At 40.4% G+C, this 23,356-nt stretch overlaps 1 protein-coding gene across 3 annotated transcripts in view; it reads right to left on the bottom strand.

The window, feature by feature from the left end:
- Positions 1-23,356, bottom strand: part of cdh23 (cadherin-related 23) — a 195,295-nt gene that overhangs the window by 123,970 nt on the left and 47,969 nt on the right. For all 3 annotated transcript variants that reach the window (XM_008430094.3, XM_081616163.1, XM_081616162.1), the window contains exons 7-8: positions 2,288-2,482; positions 2,080-2,208 (exon numbers count right to left, since the gene is read on the bottom strand). In XM_008430094.3, coding sequence (XP_008428316.2) covers positions 2,080-2,208; positions 2,288-2,482 — 324 coding nt within the window. The remainder of the gene's footprint in view (positions 1-2,079; positions 2,209-2,287; positions 2,483-23,356) is intronic.

Here is a 23,356-nt window from a genome sequence, read left to right on the forward strand (position 1 = left end):
AGAGGGGCAGAAACAGAAAGAAGGACAGACAGCATCATCCTCATGAGGGTAATTCCCTCCAAGCCAGTGGAAACATCAATAGCTCGACTGTTAGCCACCTGGTGCGAAGTCAAGCAGCTAAGAACAGAGGCTGAGTGTAACGGTGCTCAGGGAAACAGACAGTATATTAGATGGCCATTACAAACCCAATTGCAATAGTGACTGAGGTAAGGTCACAGCGAGACCCCACTGCTTAGCAATTCATGTGATTCACAGACTTCTGACCTTTGCTGGAGGCCTAACATCCCAGAGGCAGAACGGTAAATTTCCTGCAGTAATTACAACCTGACCCACCTGCAGCGCTGCATGCAGACCTCCGGCTGGGCGCTTCTCCAGGAAATACTCAGGAAGGTGGAGAATCCTGAGGTGATTAGAATGTAGGCCTTCTCTTTAGCTACATATTTTAAGCTAAATGAACTTCCTTGATATTAAAGAGCAGGACGGATGAGAAACGTGGTTGATGGTTGATGACCCTCAGGGTATTTTACAGAGGAGTTGCTGCAGCTCTGTGTAGTAACACAGCTACTTTTCAAAATGTTAATTCTGATGTCAAAGTGAGAAGTTCAATTTGTTTTCGGTGCAGATTTGGTCTTTGCCAAGGCTGGCCTTCATCAGCAATCCTGTTTGTGACGTTCAAGGACGTAGAGTGATCCTGAGGCACAGCCTGGTGAGGAAACTGTCTGGTCTGAGTCCAAGAAGCTGCTGCTGCAGGTGCTGTGGTTCTGATCATGACTCTCTATCTGCTGCTGAACTGTCTGTAGTTGAGTTTGAACCGCTGAGGATGACAACCAGTTCTTCTAAATTTGAGGCCACAGTTATTGACTGGAAGACAATAATCTGCTCGACTCGAGGCAGGTGAAGTAATGGCAGCTTGGGAAACAGATGAATTGATGGTTTGGGGCCAAAGTTAAAGAAATGCAGACAATGCTCCTGTCTGTTGGGATAAATAAAGAGGTAACTCAAGAAGGCAGAGCTGTAGATTTACCAGTCCTCCAAGCCTTCCTGAATCTCCCTCGGTATCTTCTTCTTCTTTTAGAGTTTCGATTACAACCAAAAGAAGAAGATCCTGTATTCAAGCAGCTGAAGTAACCTTTCCTTTTCAGCCTGGGGTAAACCCTGAACTCTCTGGAAGTGCTTCATGTGTTTGTTGTCAGGAAACTCCTTGGGATACCTAAAAATGAGCTGCAGAGAATGACTATCAGAGGAAAGGTTAAAGGTCCTTAAAGGGACATGAGGGGAGTTTCGGTGTGATAAATCAAAAGACAGACGTCAAGCAGCAGCTTTAACACATATTAGTCAATCTGAACTGCAGTGAAACAGATCAGATGATTGGTTTGAAGGGGAAGCATTTAGAGTATTTTTGACGTTTCTGACACAAAGTGAGTTTTAAGGATGTTTAAACAAATGACAGAATACACAGAATAAAACACGACTTTAACAGAAATCCACTTTCTGTTTTCAAATACAGACTAAAGGTTTCTAGAATCATTTTGTCAATTATGTCTTGGAGTGAAGTAATTTGGTCCATGTTTGATTTTTTTTGCCGTCGTGAAGCTGGACCCCTCAGGTGGTCCACGCTAAAAAAAATCAGTGAAATGACCAATTCTCTTCGTTCCACAAACAGAAAAGGTTTCACTGATCGACAGCAGCTCTAGTAGCTCTGTTAAATTATCCAGGAAATGACCGGTGTAGGTTTTTAATTTTTCTAACTGCAGACAATAAAATGTATTCCAGGCTAAGCAGCAAACGGCCTTCAGTTCATATAAACAAGCAATGAATAGACGATGTTTAACTCCATTAAGACCTGAAACAAAACAAGATTTTACATTTCATGTTAAATTATCAGATACTTTAACAAAACAAAATCTTAATTTAGATTTTTGAGAAACAGCTGGAATTTGTATTTGCATTAAATGCTATATTTTTGTGTTCATGTAAAATTTCATGATGTTTTGCTACAAAGAGATTTACTTCTATTTTAACTGATTCCACCACAAAGTTGCTTAAATTCCTTATAAACTGTTGAGTATTTGGACTGACCAGAGGAGTGTCCTCTTCTATGTTGGTACTGTAGGGCAGGTTGGTGAAAATAGGGTCCATGTCTTGGATGTCAGTGATGATGATGGCTAAGTTTGCAAGTCTGGACAGAGGTCTCACTTTGTCTTGATCCTAGTGAAACCAAAAGACACAATCAGGTTGTTTACAGGAGCATTAATCCACATGGATGTATGGATGTTAGCTAGCTGACCGTGGCGTTTACGGTGAGCTGGTAGGCAGTTGTTGTCTCATAGTCCAGCGTTTTGGTGACGGTCACGGTGCCTCGGGCTCCGTCGATGGCGAAGAAGGAAGAAGGAGGCTGGAAAGAGAAGAGGACGCTGCCGCCGGTGCCTTGGTCCGGATCTGTGGCGTTCACCATGAATATCGATCGGCCCACCGGCGTGTTCTGAACGACACGACCAACAAACGGGCAGCAGTGAGAACAGATAACATACGTAAAAAAAGATGTACCATAAAATAAGTCCAAGTTTCATTTTCAAGACTAAAAAAACTACAAAATAAAAAATCCAGGCAGAAGAAAAACTTTCCCATGTCAGATTTTTCAGACATAAAACTTATAAAACCAGTTTCTGCAGTAGCTATAATGTTCACCATGTAATACGTGAAATAACTTCTGAATATTTTTTTACTAAAGTAAATGTAAAAATACAGCAGAGTAAATGTATTCAAAAGTTACTCAAGTAAGTACTTTCTGCCTTTAGAACTTCATTTTTGCAGTTTTAAATTTTACTCAACACCAATTCCTTCTTGATTCGGTTACTTCAGTTCACTTCTTGATTCGGTTACTTCAGTTCACTTCTTGATTCGGTTACTTCAGTTCACTTTCCATTCCTAAAACTTCACAAACTTCCTCTCAGCTCTGATTTGGTGAAACTTTAGCGTAGCTAAAGCAAATATCATGTACAGGTGCTGAGATAAGGAATAGAATAAATAACACGACTGCCTATAAACATAAACAGCATCTGAACTTGTGACACATTTGCTTGATATATTCATTATTCTCTTCAACCCGTCTGGTTGTTGAAGAAATTCTCTGAATCCCCCCAGAGCCGGCTGTTTGTCAGCACACGTCCACGTATGCATCTGTATCTCTGCATGTCATGGATGCCAACATTATCAACTTTGCTTTGATGTCAAGCAGGCAGACTGATAGGTAAACTGCTGCTGAGTGAGTTTATGCATGCTTCATTTTCAGAACGAGTCTGAGATGCGTTTAAATGTTCGTAATAGGACATTATTTTCTTCCCCTAAAGCGCAGCGGCTTTTATCTCTGTGAACAGCATCCTGTAAAACAGTGAGTCATTACCATCGCCCAGTGCCGAACGCCCCGAGGCCCGGAACAACAGACCCACGTCCCGTTCCAACATGTAAACACAAACACCTGTTTTGATCTGCCAGATTTGACAGAGGCGCTACGTTCAAAGAGGCGCAGCGACTGTTCAAAGCGCTGACGAGAGCACGGTTCCAACATGATCCTCATTTTTAAATCCTGGGTTTTTCTGATTTTCAGATGGCTCAGTCCGTGTTAGCTCATATTAAAAATACTAACACAGAAAATTACTGTGAATTCATTGGGAATGTTGTGGTACTTGGAAAAACGGTGGATGGATGGAAGAACGAGTGAACAGATGAATGAAAACATGATCTGATATAAAAACAAGATTAAATGTACAGAATAAAAAGATGCACATGTTTATTTCTCACCGTGTGAATTTGAATCTGATCAAACTTCTCGTTTAAGTCAGATTTACCAAATTTATTTCTACATGCTAAATGCCAGATTTCTATATTAACATCGTGAAAGCCAGAGGTTTATAAACATCTCCTCAGTATTTGGCATGAACCGTATGAATTGGGTCAAACGTTTCCATGTTTCTTTCCAGAAACATCTCTGTGGTTTCCATGAGTTCTGATCCGTTCCTCCTGACAGAACCAGTGGAACCGTCTCAGGTTTGGAGGCTCACTCACTGTCACAAACCTTTTCAGATTCTCTCTAAATCAGCTGCACTAAAACACAGAATCTGTCCCAAAGCCATTTTGTAACTGTGGCTGTATTCTTGGGTTTAGTGGAAACCCAATCTGCTCCGAGCTTCAGGCTGACATCTTTAAGTTGCTTCAACATTTCTACATAATGCTCTTTCCTGTATGAAGTGGACCAGAGTCTCCTGCAGTAAAACAGCTGCACCACATGATGCTGCCACCACCGTACTCCACAGTTAGGATGGTATGAACCTCTCTGCTCTTCCTCCAAATCTAACAGTGGTAATTATGGCCAAACCGTCTCATCAGACCTCTGGACTGTGTCCAGAAATAGTTTTGTCTCTGTGTTCATCTACAAACTGCAATCTGGGTTTTTATGTTTCTTTTGGCTTCTTCCTGGCTGAGCGGCATTTCAGGAAAAGTTTCACAAGGTCTTTGGTTTTTGTTCTGGGATGGATTTACACGTTTCGTACCAGAACCCGTTCAACTCTGGGACACAGAATCCGTCTTCCTCCTTCGTGGAATGATAGCCAGACATTCCCATCATGTCTATACTTGGTATAATTGTTAGATCAGTAAATTATTCCAGAGTTTTACAGATGAACAAACCTCTTCCTGATTCTTCTGACTTTCCAGTTGTGTCAAACAACAAAACAGAGAGTTTCAGGTCTGACTTTAAATACATCCACAGACGAGCCTCCATTTATGTGTCAGTTAACCTATCAGAAGTTTCCAAAGCTATTACATCATCATTTGGTCTTTCTCTCATTATTTAAAGAGACAGTAATTATTTTATAATAGTTCTGATGATTCTAGCTGACCTAAAACAAGAACAATGTTGTCTGATGTAACATCAGGCAGTGACAAAGAGAATATAAACATTTTGGTTCAAATATATTAATGGACAAATAGAAGAATATTTTTAATTTGAAATCAATAAATTAGTCTAAAGCCATTTATTTTATCTGAAAAATGTTCTATTTGTGCAAATGGTGTGGAAGTTTTGAGACAAATATTTCTCCATATTCTATATGTGTTTTTCCACACTAATCCAGACTTGGAAAATGTTTAAATACAGATATAGAGTCAGAACTTTAAGAAATACAGATGACCAGCTCCCACCAGGCTGCACAGTGGTGCAGTTGGTAGAGCTGTTGCCTTGCAGCAAGAAGGTTCTGGGTTCGATTCCCGGTCTTTCTGCATGGAGTCTCCATGTTCTCCCTGTGCATGGTGGGTTTTCTCCAGGTACTCCGGTTTCCTCCCACAGTCCAAAAACATGACTGTCAGGTTAATTGGCCTCTCCAAATTGCCCCTAGGTGTGAGTGTGTGTGTGCATGGTTGTGTGTCCTGTGTGTCTCTGTGTTGCCCTGCGACAGACTAGCGACCTGTCCAGGGTGACCCCGCCTCTCGCCCGAAACGTTAGCTGGAGAGGCAGCAGCAGCAACCCTCCCAACCCCACTGAGGGACAAGGGTGCAAGAAAATGGATGGATGGATAGACAGCTCCCACCAGCATGCAGGTGCGTGTGTGTGTGTGTGCGTGTGCTTAGCGTTGTGCAGGTGTGTGAGCAGCTAATCTGGACTCTCTGACCGCTCCTCAGACAGAATGAGCATCTGTCAAATACACATTCACATTATTCATTCTCATCTTCCTGTTATCCCTCGAGGCGCTGAAGGTCAAAATGCTCCATCAGCATAAATGCTGCATTTAATTAAGAAGCACAATCCAAAAACAACTGTTAAAAAGCTTCAAGTGTCAGGTTTTCACAATGAAGTCCAAAGATCTGACTGACTTCTGTTGGGCAATCAGTGGATTCTGTCTGTATGTGAAATGAAAATGAAGGACAAAAGATGAACTATAGATGTTTTAACCTTCCAGGCCGTCCGGTCATGTTTCTGCCCAGTGAGACCAGAGGCAGCTGAGCTGCATGGCGTCACATCGAGACCCTGGCGAGGCGTCATGTGTCCCCCTCTATTCCTTCCTGGGTGCAAAAGCCAATTGGTTAGTCACGGCTCATATTCCTGCGTATATGGCTTGACAGCGCTTTGTAGCTTTTGAATAAATGGAGGCCATTTCCACAGGGAAGAGGAATGTTAAAGGGTGAGACAGTTGTAGAGGGATGAAGAGTGTTCCCTGCTGTGTCTTATCTGAAGTGCACCGCGAGAAGCGCCGTCCTCTCCGTCTGAGAGCTGCTGCTAATAGAAACAGAGGAGGAGACGCAAACCGCAGAGAAGAGATTTCAAAGAAAAGATTCAACGTTTTGGGAGAGTTTTCATGTCCCTTTGTATTATTTAAGCTACAATATTTAAAATCTTGTTCCATGATAAAAATAGTTTAGCAAATAAATTTGCAGCATTAATATTTAATATTCAACAGGCTTTTGACTTTAGGGTGCCAAAATTGTGGCAATTAAAAACCATCACGGTATTCTGTTGGTCTGATTCAGAATATTGGTAAAATATGATGAATTTTACGTTGTTTTATGTGAATAATAAATGTGATAAGGTTGCAATGGTGTGAATGTTTTTGGACCATACAAACAGAGCTTACAGCAGTTTCAGATGTGATGTTTGCAAAGGTTTAATAGTCAAGATTTAGCACTGATCCTTTAATCTGACCTGACTCTGAATATGCACCAAACTGTGTCCCAAAGTCAAACATAATGGCGTCACACACAGTGTGAGCAGAACACTGTGAGTGAAGAAGTTCAGTATATAGACAGACCAGTAGCACATGTGAACTGCTTAGGCAGTAAAGGATGTCTTCTGACATGACAGAGTGTATGAAAGTAATATTTAGGTGTTCATATGAGCTTTGGAAAGTCCCAAATAAAGAGAAAAATGTCATAAATGGGAGAAAGTGGCATAGAGATGGAGAATAAAATCAATTAATGCAAACAACTAGAAGGGATTCATGTCTGTGCCAAGAAAGAAACACTAAAAAAGAGAGCATATTTATTTAACTCTTGCTGTGAAACCTGGTGTTTGTTATAGTGTCAGCTTGAGGTGAAGATGATGTGAGTCGTATTTCTGGGTCTACATGGTGGAGGGATCTCTGAGGACCCACTGAGTCAAAGCGAGACAGACATTACAAGGTTCTGAGCGCTGACATCCTATCAGGGAGTCCTGAGAGCTTTCTGAGAGTCTAATGGCTTCCAGAGGTCAAAGGTTAGCTGTTCTCTCCTTTTCCAGGGAGTCACTGCAGTGAAACACTGGAGAGTTTAAACTGGATTAGTTAGATTCATGTTTGTGTTGCTGGGCAGGACTCAGTATGAAGCTGTACTTTAGCTGAGTGAAGCAGAAAGACGAATCATTTGCTTCCAGTGCAGAAGGGAGACAATTTATGAAATCGTATTAAGTGAAATAAATAAATAACCAACAAAAATATTTATCCAACAGCTGTCCCTCTACCACAGCTAATTCATATTCCTTGTGTTTCCTATGAAAGTTCCAGCTTCACTTCAGGATGACCTTAAGGAGTTCGAAGCAGAGCTGTGGTATTTAAATCACTTTAGACTTTAACTTAATTTGTTCTACTTTCAACAACACAGACACAGCATTGATTTTTCTCTCTGAAAATCTTATATATTCAACATGTGGTTTTCAGTCAATGATCCGTAGATCACTGTCGATAGGCAAGAGCTGCAGCTCTGTGAAATTCTGTTATCAGTTATTGATTTTGCAGATAACAATAAATACTTGTTATACGGTAAGAAATAGTGGACAATATTTATTTCGTACTCTCGACTATTACTAAAACGTTTGCATGAAACATAAAAAAATCATCTTTCACAAAAACATTTTTACCATTACAAATAATTAGATGCTTTCTGAATAAGATTTAAATATTATGAGGTTGCAGAACTAAATAAATTGACACGGAAAAGTGAAAATTGCACAGAAACATAAAGTTAGCATGTTAAAAATAACTTATTTAGACAGTTTAGTTGATTTGGGGGTTAGACTTAATAAAAACCAAACATTACGCTGCTGCATTGCTTCATCTTCACTGTGGTGATTCTCACTGTGACGCAGTAAATGCACATGCAGCCGTCCTGTCCTGGGTCAAGGTGGTCATTTCCTGTAGCTGATCTCCATCTGACTCCATACGCTCCTGAAGAAGCTCTGAACTACCCATCTACCCACCAACAACAGCCACAAAAACACGGAAAAACAGACGTGTAGAAGCAAACAATATGAGAAAAATGTTTTAACAGTAGAGTGGAGAAACTACTAATGTCCATTTGTTTGTTTTTACAAGCAGGTTTCACACGTCAGTGGAAAATAATTCCATCCATGTTTGATTGGAAACACACTAAATTTCCAAAAAATTTCTCGGGGAAGACCCAGGACACGCTGGAGGGATTACGTCTCTCGGCTGGCCTGGGAACGCCTTGGGATTCCCCCAGAGGAGCTGGAAGAAGTGGCTGGGGAGAGGGAAGTCTGGGCCTCCCTTCTGAAGCTGCTGCCCCCGCGACCCGACCCCGGATAAGCGGAAGAAAATGGATGGATGGATAAATTTCCAAAGGTTTTCGGTCATCCACCCAAAACGTTGAATCCAGAGGTTCCAATCACTTCCCTGGTCACGGATGCATGAAATCCAGGAACCAGGCAGGTTGACTACCTCTACAAACATTCGGGAAGGAATGGGTTTCTCTCTCCCTGCAGCTCGGTTCATTCCAGAAAGGTTCTGTGAGGGAAACCATCTGTGCAATAAGTCCAGTTCTGAAATCTTCCCATCATTAAATATTCCAGCATCAGGTATTAGTGGAATTACAACAAAGTGGAAGTGACTGGAAATAAGAACAACTCAGTTACACATGCTGCTAACTCTGGAGCTGTAGATCTGGAGTGACAAGCATACATATCTCTGGGGTTAGCAGTTACTAGGTTACCAGATTACATAGTGTAAACTGGATTATGGGAGGTGGCTGGTTTTCAGGAGCTCTTTAACTTCAGTAATAGAATCTGAATCTGCTTTCAGCTGCCAAGGAATTGTCCAGGCTGAATCTGGACGTTGTGGGAATGGCCCCGTCCTTTTCCAACACGTTATCCAGCTCTGGTTCTTACTCTCCAATTCCTTTTACAATAGGCAATAAAATACTATTTGGTTACTTTGTAAACACTCAAGCTGTCAGCTGATACAATAGTGTCTTAGGCATCCAGGTCAAAAACCCACAATTCTCCAAGGCAACAACCAGGGTTAGCTCCTGCTCCATTAGGAAGACATTATTGACCAATATTTCTACTAACTGGCCAACTGACCAAGTAATTTCTCTTCCTGCTAAACAGCCGTGTGTGTGTCTTGCTTCCAACTGCACCAATTGATGATCAGCTGAGCCAAAAATCCCTCTTCACCAAGCGATGAATTCAAGCTAACTTTTCTCCAATCTGGTAAAGGCCGTTGCAAACTGTAAGACTTCTGAGTACAGTTTTTTGTTCTTATTTAGTCAGAAATGTTAAAGACATGGTGATTTGAAGGGGCAGCGCTCGGGGCTGCACCCCCCTGCTGCTGGCAGCTTCAGAGGCCCAACTGTTTCCCACAATAGAGCCATGATTACACCTACACTGCGCACAAGGTTCTCAGTTCCTCCCCAACTGTCTGCTCTCCGCTTCCAACCCAGCAGGCATGTGATTGCACCGGCTCTGTTCACCCTTTCACTCCCAGCCTCCCTCCACCGCCGTCCCCTCCATCAACGCCGCCCACATGCGCCGCCCTGTCGTGCTGCCATTGACGTTATTATAACTTACGCGCCGTCATGTATTGTAACAAAGAAAGAAAGAAAAAAGGAGAAATTACATAGAGTGAGGAAAAATGTAAGACTTATTCAATCATTGTTTAATTTATACATGCTCTGCTATTACCAAGTGACCAAATAGTTTTAAAATGATTTTAAAACTTTAACTTATAAAAAGCATTTTTGTTTAACTCTGTCATAACGGGCATCTACTGCACAAGACATCTTCATGTAAGGATGCAAATGTGAAACGGTTTCATGAGGAAGGAAATATAACCAAAGATGTTAAAAGCAGAAAATCACTAAATTTAAGTGGAAAACCAGAATTGCTGTTAAATGAGATTCCCGTTTGGACACAAAGCAGAGAGATAGACTAAAGGGAAAAGTTGAAGTTGCTGGTAGCGACTCAAAAGCAGCTGTGGCAGAAATGATGAATCAACAACAGCACCTACATTAATCACTAGGTTACACTCAAAAGCTATATTTCACATCTGAAATTAGCTTATCAATTATTCACTGATTCACTGAACTAAATGTCCTTCATCTGGTTTCTTTTTTAGCAAAATGAAATTTTATAAAAGAAAAACCCCTAACCTGCAGAGCTTAGCTTACTTTATAATATTACAATCACCTCCGTACTCACAGATGTGAGCACCAGGAAGCGGTGGTTCCCAGAATGCATTGCATCCAGTGTAAAGTTTGTTTTTTAAGAGTCGGGGTTATGAAGAAAATGAAGATTTTCATGGATCCAGTTTTGTGGGAACAGTTTAACACGGTGCACAAAGCATCGTCCATTAGGACAGAGATGAGGGATGTTTGTGTGGAACAACTTAATCCTCCTGCCCATTAAACAAAACTTTGAAGCTTTTCTATAATAGATGAAGCTGCTATGAAAGCAACAGATGAGCGAACTTCCTCAAACACTGACACGATCAGCAGATGTTTGCTTTGTGTTGGTGTTTTATTGGTAGAATGGAGATTCATCTCTTTACATTTAATTTCTTAGTCTGTTCTTGTGCTGCCTGTACATTTGAACAGATTTCCTTAGATTATTGTCAGTACTTTAGTTCTTTTGTCATGTTAAATGTTGAATTTTCCTTGTTTCTCTCATTAAAGCTTTTCGTTAAGCTGAGTTCAGGTTCCTGTCTGCCTGTTTTCTCTGCTTCAACCAGAAAACAACAAACGCTGCACTTCAAAATATCTAGTGGATTAGTTGATGTGCTTGTTTCTGTGATATATAAAGATGTCTGACACTTTGTTCAGGTTTCTGTCTTCATAATATCAGTATATTGATGGGGAAAAGAATATGTTTTATAGACAGACATGTACTAATTATGCTTTAGACTGCAGGTGATTTTTCTGACTGGGTTGTTTCAGAGCGTAGTTTGTCCGTTACTTTGATTTCTATCCAGTCCTCTTGTGTTTTTTTTTCTTGTGGTGTTTCTGTACTTTGAACCTCCATGAACTAATTTCAAGCTTGCTCCTGATTTTCCAGACCTGTGATCATTTGGGTCCTTTCTTTTCAGAACTGACAGTTAGCCTTTTCTTGACAATTCATTTGACCTCCTGTATCCAATAGATTTCTGGTAAATTGGTTGGGAAGACATAATGCCGGACGTACAGTATTATGGACAGAGTCTTTGTGTACTGTACAGGAACTGATGGTAAAAAATGTTTCCCCATCATAACCTCCGTTCTTTCCATCTTGCTCTCGCGCTTGTTTCCGCCTGGTCCACTCGTTGGCCAGACGGAGCAAATTTCTGTGGAAGCGCTCAGCCGGATCAAATGATTTCTCACCATCAGACAGCAAAGGGAGTGAGACAAGGACGAGTTTGTCTGTGAGGATGTGAGCGGAGATAAAGTGAAGGACGGTATGCGTGAGAATGTAGAGTACTAATTGGTAATGGTGTTTCAATCACCGTTCCATGAGACGGCGGACATCTTGTAAAATCGACATTCGGTTTTGCAGTGTCTGTTTTGTTAGGATATGTGGTATTTAAGCGTCTAAATGTTAGGCAATCACTTCAGCAGATGGAGGGTCTTTCTGTGGCAGAGTACAAAATGCTGTGTGTGTTTCTGTGTAGGACCGAGGCTTTTATCAGTGAGGAAAATAAATAACTTTTTTATCACCTAATCAGTCTTCTCCACCAACTGCCTGACCTCAGCCCCCCCTGTCAGTACTCATGGCTGGCTGCCTCCAAAGAGCCGGAGCTGTTTGTTTAAATGTAAAGGTAATCAGGCCCAGCATGCCGCAGGGATCCACCGAGCCAGAGAGAGACAGATGGGTGGATCCCAGGGGACGGGTACAAGGACGGGCCAAATCAGCAACTTCTGTACCCTCTTTCCATCAGCTACAGAATCTTATCCATATCAATTCAGAACAAAGCGCAGACTGAAATACATGGCCAAGCTTTACTGACACAGGTTAGCATTCAGCTACACTCACTGGACAATATATTAGGTACACCTTGCAGCCTTCAGAATGACGAGGACTGCTGATGATTCAACAAGGTGTCAGAAACTTTCCTCAGAGACTTTGTTGCTCTGCAGTCACGGAGTGACGCTTCAGTTCATTAAATCCCAAAGTGCTCTGATGGATTTAAGCCTGGTGACTGTGGAGACACATGGGGTGCAGTCAACTTATGGTCAACAAAACCAGTTTGACATGATTTGAGCTCTGTGACTTGGTGCATGGTAGAAAACTTTGTTTATTTAAAAAGAAATCAAAAGATTTAGAGACTTCCAGATCTTTAATTACGTGCCAACAAGGAGAAATGCAGAGTTTTACAGTTGGTGGGTCAGAACGTTCTCTGGCAAACAAATGAAATGATCTTATTTATATTTATTCCCTACATGCTTTGCACATGTATGGTCTTTTTGCAACCCTGCAAAAACAACCTTATCTTTGCAAACTGTCGTCTCCAACAGGACATGAACTTTCTGCATGCTGTGAAAGTTCACTTCAACCGTCAGGACGTCTCCTTACTCTGAAACTAGACTCTCTAGAAATATAGCCAAAGGGCAACAAATGAGAAAACGATAATCAATAAATAATGATAATTAATAAATATTTTACAGCAGTACATAACTCTGCAGGATGCAGTAATCAGAAGATGAGTACATTATGGACAAAAAGAGACAGAAATGTGCATGATTTTGTAAATTATGATAATTTAATGCAAAGTTGGCATTTTTAATGGACTTTCAATGCAACTTTTAGAGCAACTTTGCATTAAAAGTGTCATTATTTACCAAATGACACTTCATGACAACAGTCATAAGCATTCATAAAGACTTCTTCATGTTTATGACAGAGTTATGTCAGTCTTGTGCACACCCCGTCAAATAAAGTGTTACCGATTAAAAAATTCAGCCTTCTTTGACTTTTAACATGTCTTATTATTTTACAGTATTAATGAACAGGCCACTCTAGGCTGGTGTTTGGCTCCAGTTGCTCTCTGCATGTCAGGTTTCCTGCTCATTTCACCCAATCACAGCCACACAATGAGTAATTATTCACTCTTAAATCTGAGGCACATTTTTTTTCACATGTTAAATTTTAAACATGCTTTTTAAAGAATATTTAGTGGATTCCAGGACTCATTTAAATGTCAGACACGCTTTAATGGAAGAAAGGGGTCATTTTTACCTGCTGTGATATTTCTGACTTCTCTTCTGTAAAACCAGCAGTGCAGCACGTTTCTTTTCTTTTTGCTTCCTTCTGCTTAGTTGGAATTACCACCAACTTTCAAGAGACAGTAACCTTTTTACTCTGGTGGAGCACAAACAGTGATACACATACTGTTTAAGAACTGCATGCTTTTTGCGATGGGACGATTTGCATAAATACAGACCGTTTTCACCTAAAGCCATGCATAATTTCGCATTTTGAAATCGTCAAACTGTGTCCGTGCTGAGAGGAAACACATTTTCTTGGAGTCTCAGGTGCAGCTTTGTTTCCAGGACTTTGAAACATTCGATCGCTGAGCAAACTGTGGTCTTCAGGCCTCCTGCGCCCTGGACTCAGAGCGTGACATTAACATGTCTTTGTCAGATCTTGTGCTGATATTCTCAGCTGGATCAAGACAACAATGGGCTTCATTTTATGAAAACTTTCCTACCGAACTAGAGAAGATAAATCTGAGAGCAGAGTTTAGGTGCAAAGGTTTAGCTACTTTAAAAACAAGGGACAATTTACGTTAGTCAAGGTTTGCAAACTTAATAATTAAAACAGAAATCAAGTTGTAAAAGTAGAAGCCAAAAGTCTTTGCAGATTAAGGTTCCTGATAAGAACAGCAGCAGAACCGGAGGGAGATCAGGAGGAGGAGGTTTGGTAAAAACATATAATGATTGAGGAAAATAAACCATGATGAAGTCACTTTGCCAATTTATGAGGATAATCCTCAACTACCTGATGAATAACAGTAAACAATAAACGCTTATTTTCTCTTTCTCTAGAGGGAAATCTCTTTCTCATAATGTTTCCTATCCTTCACCATTTCTCTTTTTAAAGAAGTCATTTTTTAAAACAGAATTGAATGCAAATTAGACCAGAGCTGATTATCATATAAACGTCTGTTGCCTGGGGGGCTGAGAAACTCTGAGTTTATTTATTTATTTTGCCATATTTTTCACAGTTGCCCATAAAACCCAGAGTTTAATCAGTCCACAGTATTTTTTTTTGAATTCATGGAGGATTCAGGGACCAGATGAAGTGAAGCCTGTAATTTCTGTGTATGGACGTACGCGGGCAGCTTGTAATGTCGTTCATGGCAGAATTTAGATGGAGACACCATCATATATGCTGCAAGTGTTAACTTAACTTTACCTTTTACACTTACATTTCAAAACATCTACTTTTAAAGTAAAAAAATAAAGATTTCCAAATACTCTAAATAAAATCAAAATACAAACATGATGCAGTTTATTCAGCCCACGTAATTATCCTGATATAATTCTCTATATAACTTACAACAGTGTTTCTGCTTCATACAAATGCAGCTTTCCATTTGTCAATATTATTGATAAGCTCATATGGATGAAGTATTGATGTCAACATAAAAAATGCAGTGAGCTGCAGGGCCTCATCGCCTGACGGGTTGTAAACACAACATACAGTAGCAGTTTCTCTACAAGCAGGAGTAGGAAGAACAAGAACTTCTTTCTATTAAAACACACCTTCACATATCAATGTCTCCATGAAACAGATCCAGAAACAGCAACACCTGATTATCAGGAAATACTAAACGCGACCGTTGGATCTTTACCATACAGACTACAAACCTTCTAACAACCTGGAAGCAACATCACATCAAATACTCACATACCTGTCTGGTAAGAAACATGCTAAACGTAACTAACAGAGTCTGAGACTGAATGGGGTGAAGTTCATAAATGACAAGAATTACTTGGATTCTACAGAAACTTCTGTTGGCAAAATCTGAACCAACTGGAGTAAATGGCTTAGAGGGAAGGTAGAGGTGGACGTCATGTTATGACATATTAATGAAAACTGATATTAAGTTTGTGACAAATGTTGCAAAAACAGTCAGAAGATATCAGATGAGAAAGAAAAGCCTAAAGACGAGCAATCAAGAACATGCTAAACACATGAAGAACTGGGCAAAGGGGGTGTCTAAATCTTTTTACGAGATAAATCTGGAGGGAAAAAAGGTCATGAATGATATCAGGAGTTTCTCTTCCTTAACATCACAGGAAGAACAGAGCTGTGCAATTGAAGCATCTCAGTCTATTATATATTAAGGTGTATTCACAAAGAGCAGGGAGCCTGGATGAAAATGTTGGTCCTTATGTCAGACGAGCGGCTTGTTGTGCTTCTCCATCAATATCTGAGACATTTTGCTGTGCAGCAGGTTATATTTTACTTATCTAGGTGGAAAACCAATGTCCAGAGATCCGGCCGTCATGGCAGATCCTGGTGCCGTGTGTAAGGTACAAACCCTGGTATCCATGGAAACACCTACATGTCATCCAACGGGTCCATCAGTGTCATCATGGCGGCTAAGAGGTTTTAATAAACTATGTAGTGATCAGGTGGCTGTAGGTGTTGGATTCAGACTCTATCAGTAAAAACTCTGATTAAATGTGTGGCTGGCATGAAGACATCAGTATTTTACCATATTTGTTCTGTTCTTTTTACTCTTTTATTGCTGGTTAACAGAGATAAGTAAGCAAATGGAAAAATCACAGCATGAAAGGAATAATTGTATTACAGCAAACTCAACTGAAAATGACAAAAATCATTTATGGAAAGGAAGCATGTATCCCGTATTTAACTCTACTCATTTTTCTCTTTCTCTCAATTATTAGGAGGCAATGTGTCGTCATATGAAATGACATCTTATCGATGAAACGGGGCATCAGCTGGACGTGTCAGAGACTCTCAGCGTCTTTCTCAAGCCTCTTTGCTCTTCAGACTTTCTGCAGTTCCCTCATTCAGCCGAGCAGATTTCTGAAATTACTGCTGCGCAGGTTTCTAATAAATATCTTTATTACAATCTACAGGGTTTCATCTCGTTAGTTAGTCTTTTAATATTATCTTCTTCTAATCTAGTTTTTCTCCAGGCTTGGTCTGAACAGACGATGGAGGGAAGCGGCTGTCAAATGAACAACTTCATTAATTAATGTTGCAGACATCCCAGAATGCAAAGCTGAGAAGGAGAGGAAAGAGGAAAGGGATTGTGGGTAATGAGAGTTAACATTTGTGGCTGTTTCAGTTTAATTACGACGAATGAGAAAATAAACCATGACATTAAGAGAATACTCTCCTTTTTGGAATGATGAAACTTGACATATGAAAGATTTTTATTGAAATCATTTATCTTCTGTCTAACTGGGTTTAATTTGACAGATTACAAACATTTAGCTGGCTAAAGTGAGAGTGAAAAAGGAGAAGCAGTTTAACTGCTTAGAAATAATTTACGGAGGGATGGAGCCGTCCCACTTCGGACTCCAACATCGGACATTTCGACAGCTGCATGTTAATGAGAAATTCCTGGGTAGTACGAGCCTTCTGTCTCTTTTCACTCCTCCAACTCTCACTTACAGCTGCGTTGTTGAGTACATGGACACACTGACTAAACAAAAGAGCTTGTCTGTTAGGACAGAGAAACCCGGGTGGCTGAGATTATTGTTCCTCTGACAGATTAATCGTTGTTATAACGTTTTTACCAGGAGCTTCTTTGTCTCACGAGACGACGTGGTTCATGTCAGACTGAGCTGAAAATTAAAATGTTTAGGAAATAATATTAACACTTCACATTATCCTACATTACTGAAATGAAAACTAAAAGACACAATAGTTTGATAGGTGAAATACCTTTAGGGTAAAAATATTAAAATAGCCTTTATTTTAATATTTGAGGTCACGAGAGTTTATAATAACAGAAAGCTACATGATAGTGTTTTCTTTTAATAAGGCAACAGTCCAAAGCCCTTTATATGTTTTGGATCTTTAAATATAACTTTTAATTTAAAGACTTTTGCCAAAAAAAAGGCAAATTTAAACTCTTGGCAGCCCAGTTGTTTAAATTTGCCAATTTTTGCTCCCAGAGCAAAAAGTTTGAGTTGATAACATTTCTGTCATAAAAGACACAGGGGGAGAAAAGAATGAATGAAAGTTAAGTAATCTTAAAATTACCACACCGTTTTAATTACAACATGTTTTCTATAAACTTAAAAGTCCATTTTTATAAATCAGCATCTTTAATCTGCTCTGTGGTGGAGGATGAAGAAACGATGAAGCTCTCAGGCACATCTGACTGTGCACAGACTGACAGCCTGACAATTAAGCAGATATTTGACTAAGATGGGCTGTGAGCAGGAGCATAAACATCTGCTAAATGAAATAGTTTGGAAGTTTGCTGTGATTCCCACTTCCGCCTGCTGTGGCCTACTTTAACACTGTCAAGCCTAAATCTGCGCTGTTAGCTGAATAAACGAAGACGTAACGAGGTTTTTTAATTGTTTTCTAAATCAAAAAAGGCTATAAATATCTACTGAGGGAAACTTTAGACAGAAATAAGCAAGAATTGAAAGGATTTGTGTATTTAAGTATTAGAGAAAAGGATAATTAGGCGCCATATGGTATAGAGCAGGTGCAGCAGTTAAAGGAAACTCGCATCCTCAGCGCAGTGGTCACCGGTTCGATTCCCGGCTTCTCTCTGCCTACTACTGTTAAATAGAAAACACTAGTGCTGAAAACACTTTTAAAAATTATAAAGTTAAATAAATAACATTTAGCTGACCAGAGATAAAAAAATATTCCACCCTAACAGATTTCTTCTGTTTTTCCTTGTTTCATAAATGATTATTTTAAACAAAACAATTGTTATTTTCAAAGATAAACTTAGTGTTTAATAGACAATCTTTCAGGGGACAAATGTCTTTTCATGCCATCAACCAAAGCAGGTGAAAAATACTGAGACGGGCAGGAAGCATGTCTGACGTTCATGTGAGCAAAACCTCGTCTGAATTCACAATGGAGCCTGCTGAGAGGAGGAGAGCCAAAGGCAGGGTGCAAGTGGCCATGGTGGGGTGGGAAGTGCACAGAAAGGGAACGACAGCTTGATTTATTCAAAAACATGAGGAGTGAATCAAACTTTAATGGCGTTTGGAGCTTTTCTTTCTCCCCCTTCAGTCCAAACTCTGTCTTTCTGTGCGCCTCCTTCTTCCCTCTCTCCCCTCTCCGTGAGCCTTTCTGTCTCTAAAACACACTTTGCTCACTCATAAACACAGTTTGGCTTCCTGACAGCCAAATCTGCACCCATCACTGTACAGAACCAAAAGCAAGGTGCTCTTCATGCTTAGCGGGATAAAGTAAACGACAGAAAGATAAAGAGAGGCATAGGAAGTGATTTACCTTCACGAGTGACAGCATGCATGATGCGCCGGCAGTATTTGTTGCATTAACCTCTGGACTGGAAAGGATGGACAGAAAAATTGTTGTACAGGGCAAACAGTCTCTTTGACAGCTCACTTAGGCAGCCATTCGCCCCGAAGCGCTCGCTTTAGCCCAAAAATGAATCATCACTCATAAGAGAGACGGCTCTCTGATTATTTTCTCTGTTCTTGCAAATTTTAATACTACTATGATGGAGAAACTCTTTCTGCATGAAATATGTGAGCAAACAGCTGGTTAAACATCCTGGGACTCAACAAATTGGCCATATGCAGTTTATGGGTTTTACTGAACTGATAGGAAAGTTAGTGCAGAAGTTTGATGGTCCTCTGAAGGATGATCAAGAGGAATTTTCTAATCAGTGCTGTCAGAAATAATGATGTAGCAGATGGAAAGAAAACCTGAAAAAACACTTTAAATGGAATTATCAATTGTCTACATATTTGAGAATAAAAGATAAGGTGAGGAAAAACCAGGTGTTTTAATGCCACTGAAATCTGGAGAAAAACTTCACTTCTTTCTTTCTGTTGATGACAGATATTATAAGCAGGTTCAAAGATGAGCAAAATGCCGACTGCTTCCCATTTAAGTCTCTGACTTTATCCGTTTTTCCTCTTCTTCCTTCCTAAATCCCTCCATCCGTCCCAACAGACTCCCGGTCTTAATGTCAGGGAGAATCAACCAGACGTCTCTCACTTCACTGCATTCAATCCCACTGCTGGAAGGAAGAGTTTAAAATAATTATCAGCAAAATCGAACCTTGGCTACAGAGGGAAGTGTGTTTGGTTATTTATAGAAGAAATTAGTTTTTTTTAACCCAAAAACAAATTTGGGATTTGTTTGGGAAGTCATGCAAAGCTGTGAAGCAAAGTGTTGATTTGTAATCATTTTTATTTGAAAAACAAACACTAATAGATTAAAATCAACTCTAAGAAGAGTGGACAAAGCAGGTAGAAACATTTCCCTAAAGAGTTGCAGAGTAAGGCATCCTTTTCTGTCGTCACAATTATCCAATGTTTTGCTGGTTTTGCGCATAAATTAAAAATGAAAACAAAAGAGTTGAGAATATTTTTGCAGAGTTCTGTCCATCCAGTTAGAATCACAGATATGTTCTGCCTTCATATCAAAGAAAATGTTTTGAACACCAAAAACACATTTCAATGTTCTCCAGAAGCTTTTGCAAGAGAAATGTTGGAGCAACCTGATAAACAAATTACCTTCTGATATGGTAAACTACTAAGGTACAGGGCATGAGGCTACCAAAGATTAGGGATTGGATTTTAGCTTTTAGAAGCAAACAAAAGCAAAGAAGAAAGGAATATAACAGATTCATCTATGTTGTACCTGACAGCAGCAGAGGGCACATCAAATAGCAGGTGCCTCTGTTATGCTGCCAGAGCCCACATCAAGCCCTAAACAACTCATTCAGAGGCATAATAGAAGCTCTCAAACTCTCTGCCAATATTGTCTGAAGTAAGTGTGTGTGAGTGAGTGTGTGTGTTTGTGAAATGCTGTTATATTCAACTCTGATTTTTGTTTTGCAGAAAGCAGCAGCCAATTGTTGGGAGGCTGAAATGATTCTGCTTTGAATTCATCTCTTTCCCAAACCGTTTGCACATCGGCAGCACCGAGCAGAACCCAAAGCTTTAGAAGACGACAATAAACGTAGCGTTTTCCGAAGAATAAAGTAATGTAACAGTAAAATATTATTGTGAGAGCTATTAAGCCAAATGAAGCAACATTACTCCTGAATGTGAGGCTTTTCTTCCTTTCAGTGTCTGACTTTCACCCAGAGTTTCTGCATTGTGCAACAGGGTTGAAAACGCTCAGAACAGCTTACCGCAGGTTACAGAGGGACAGTGAGATACCACTAATAGAAAATAGAGGCTGAGGAGAGATTTCTTCATCTGCCTGACACACCTGAGAGACAGTAAACAGATAAAGTTTAGTCATCTATCATTTTGGAGCCTCAGACCGACGGGCCTTGCAGCAAACATATGAAATCCCTCTATGCACGTTCCATAAAGACTGTTGAAAAGTCTGCAGTTCGATGTTATGTGGCTCATTACTGTGTTATCGAAGGCTGGAAACCTCAACACGTCCACTGAAGGGAACGATGAAGGGGAATATTGACAAGAAGATAAAACCAGACAGAACTACGTTTTAGTTGAAAGTGTAAGTTATGGTATAAAGAAATACTTTCAGAGTTTTGCCTTCAGCTGGAGTTTCAACCAAAATGACAAACACACAGGAAAATAACATACATTCATTTAAAATAAAAACATTGTTATTTTAGGAACTTTAAATAATTGAAGTTATTTCTTCAGAGGGGAATGATGACTCGAATAATTAACATTTCACCTTCACTTATCTAACAACACGTTTTAATTTGGGGCCAAATAACTCAGTCTGATTTGATCATAAAAACCTTTTTTTTTTCACGTAATCGAAACTGAAATCCCTCATTAAGGGTCCAATTAAAGCCCATGATGAGAGCAGGTAAATGTTTGATCTGAACTGTTTTTAGAACATCAAAGTGTATCTCATAAAAGTATAAAAGTGTAAAACCTCAGACATAAAAACACGAGACTAACAGAAACTGAAGGATAAAGGCGTGAAAAACTATCATAGACAAAACTGTTGGACATCTGTTGAAAATGCATAAAAGTGACATGAGATGCAGAGTTGTTGGTGTTTGATCCCCTCAGAATGGCTCTAAGATAAATGCCATCTCCCAGTGGGAGTGTGTGAGGGTCAGCCAGCTGGACGGACCTGCATGTAGGTAGATGGAGAAGCCGTTGGAGCTGCAGCGAACTCACAGCCGGCTGAACAGAAACCTTTTGCTCTGCAGACGGTCGAGTCGACTGTCCCACTGACAGAATATGAAACGTGCATATCGGTATGTTTTATGCTCAGTCTGTCACTCAACATTGGTTTGGCAGTGGAGCGCGGGCTTTCAAAACATTGTTTCTAGTAAACGTTGTCGCTCTTGTTTTTTCCCCAGTAGCTGCTGGCTGCCAGAGGATGTGTCTGCTGTAAATCTGGGCAGCTCATTAGCAGTGACAGAGGAAATGCTCGCAGCCCACCTGCTCCCCTCCACCCTCTTTATGGAGCCACAAATTAAAACCACATTAACACACAGACTGCACTGCTCACCTTCATACTCACATTTCTGTCTGCTCTCTGCTGCACAGGCCAACCTCTTCACACACACTCACTGTGGGCAGGATGACTTATTATTAACGACGGGCCTTTAAAGATGCATTTGAAGCATTCCTTGGGCAGGGGGATGATCTCTAACATCACGTGATCATAATTAAATATAAAACCTCAAACATGCAGCTAAATCACCATTAATGTAACATTAAATGTTCCTCAGAGGGACATGCAGTTTTTGTGGCCATCAGCAAACTTCTGGCATCATTCTGGCTGACTGTTCATGGAAATGGAAGAAAATAATATTTTCCAGGCAAAGACCAACTTTAAGGCATAAATTCTGTAACTTTGGGAACCATCACCAAATGTAGGTACCAATCTCCAGGTCTGAGCCTGAACATCCACAGACTGACGTCAGCCTGGTTTATCATCCAAAACCATTTTGCATGTTTGGATTCAACGTCTGGTTGAAACATCCATCCATCCATCCATTTTCTTGCACCCTTTTTCCCTCAGTGGGGTCGGGAGGGGTGCTGGTGCCCATCTCCAGCCAACATTTCGGGCAAGAGGCAGGGTCACCCTGGACAGGTCGCCAGTCTGTCGCAGGGCAACACAGAGACACACAGGACACACAATCATGCACACACACACTCACACCTAGGGGCAATTTGGAGAGGCCAATTAACCTGACAGTCATGTTTTTGGACTGTGGGAGGAAACCGGAGTACCCGGAGAAAACCCACCATGCAGAGGGAGAACATGCAAACTCCATGCAGAAAGACCCCAGGCCGCGAATCGAACCCAGAACCTTCTTGCTGCAAGGCAACAGCTCTACCAACTGCGCCACTGTGCAGCCCCTGGTTGAAACACTCATTGGTTTTAACTTCAGTTTTAGAAAACTAGTTAATAAACTTTAAATCAGCACAATGGAAACAAATTGCGAGTGGGTGATTTTTGACATTTCTGCTGCTCAATTTCAGGTGGTGCTTACGTTTTTGAACCTTATTAATAGAAAAGTGATCAAATATCCAGTCGGAATAAAGAAGCTTGATGATGGCAGCAAACAGAATCCTAAGAGAAATCAAAGATTAATGTTAAAAATGGTAAATGATCTGTAACTGTAAAGCGCTTTATCTCATTAAGAGGACACCAAAGTGTCTCCAGTTATTTACACAGACTGTCCACGAATAGATAATAAACACAACGAATTTAAACCAGTACAAAAAGTTCCCGTTTTTCTAATCCATCGCTGCCGTTTGGTGACGGATGTTTTGTCTCCCTGCAGGAAGGAAAAGGGTCAAACATTTAAAGCCCCACGTTAACGAGGCCTTTCTGCCCGAGGTAAACTTCCCATCAGCTCCCGTCTATCGCTCCACACCAGCAAACATACTCCGCTATTTTCTGCTTGCCTCAGTCAATCTCCTATTTTCTGTGACATTTTAGTTGTGTAAAACCACATAATTTGAA

Source organism: Poecilia reticulata, chromosome 15 (genome assembly GCF_904066995.2).
Source record: "Poecilia reticulata chromosome 15, P_reticulata-male-v2, whole genome shotgun sequence".
NCBI classification, from domain to species: Eukaryota; Metazoa; Chordata; class Actinopteri; order Cyprinodontiformes; family Poeciliidae; genus Poecilia; species Poecilia reticulata.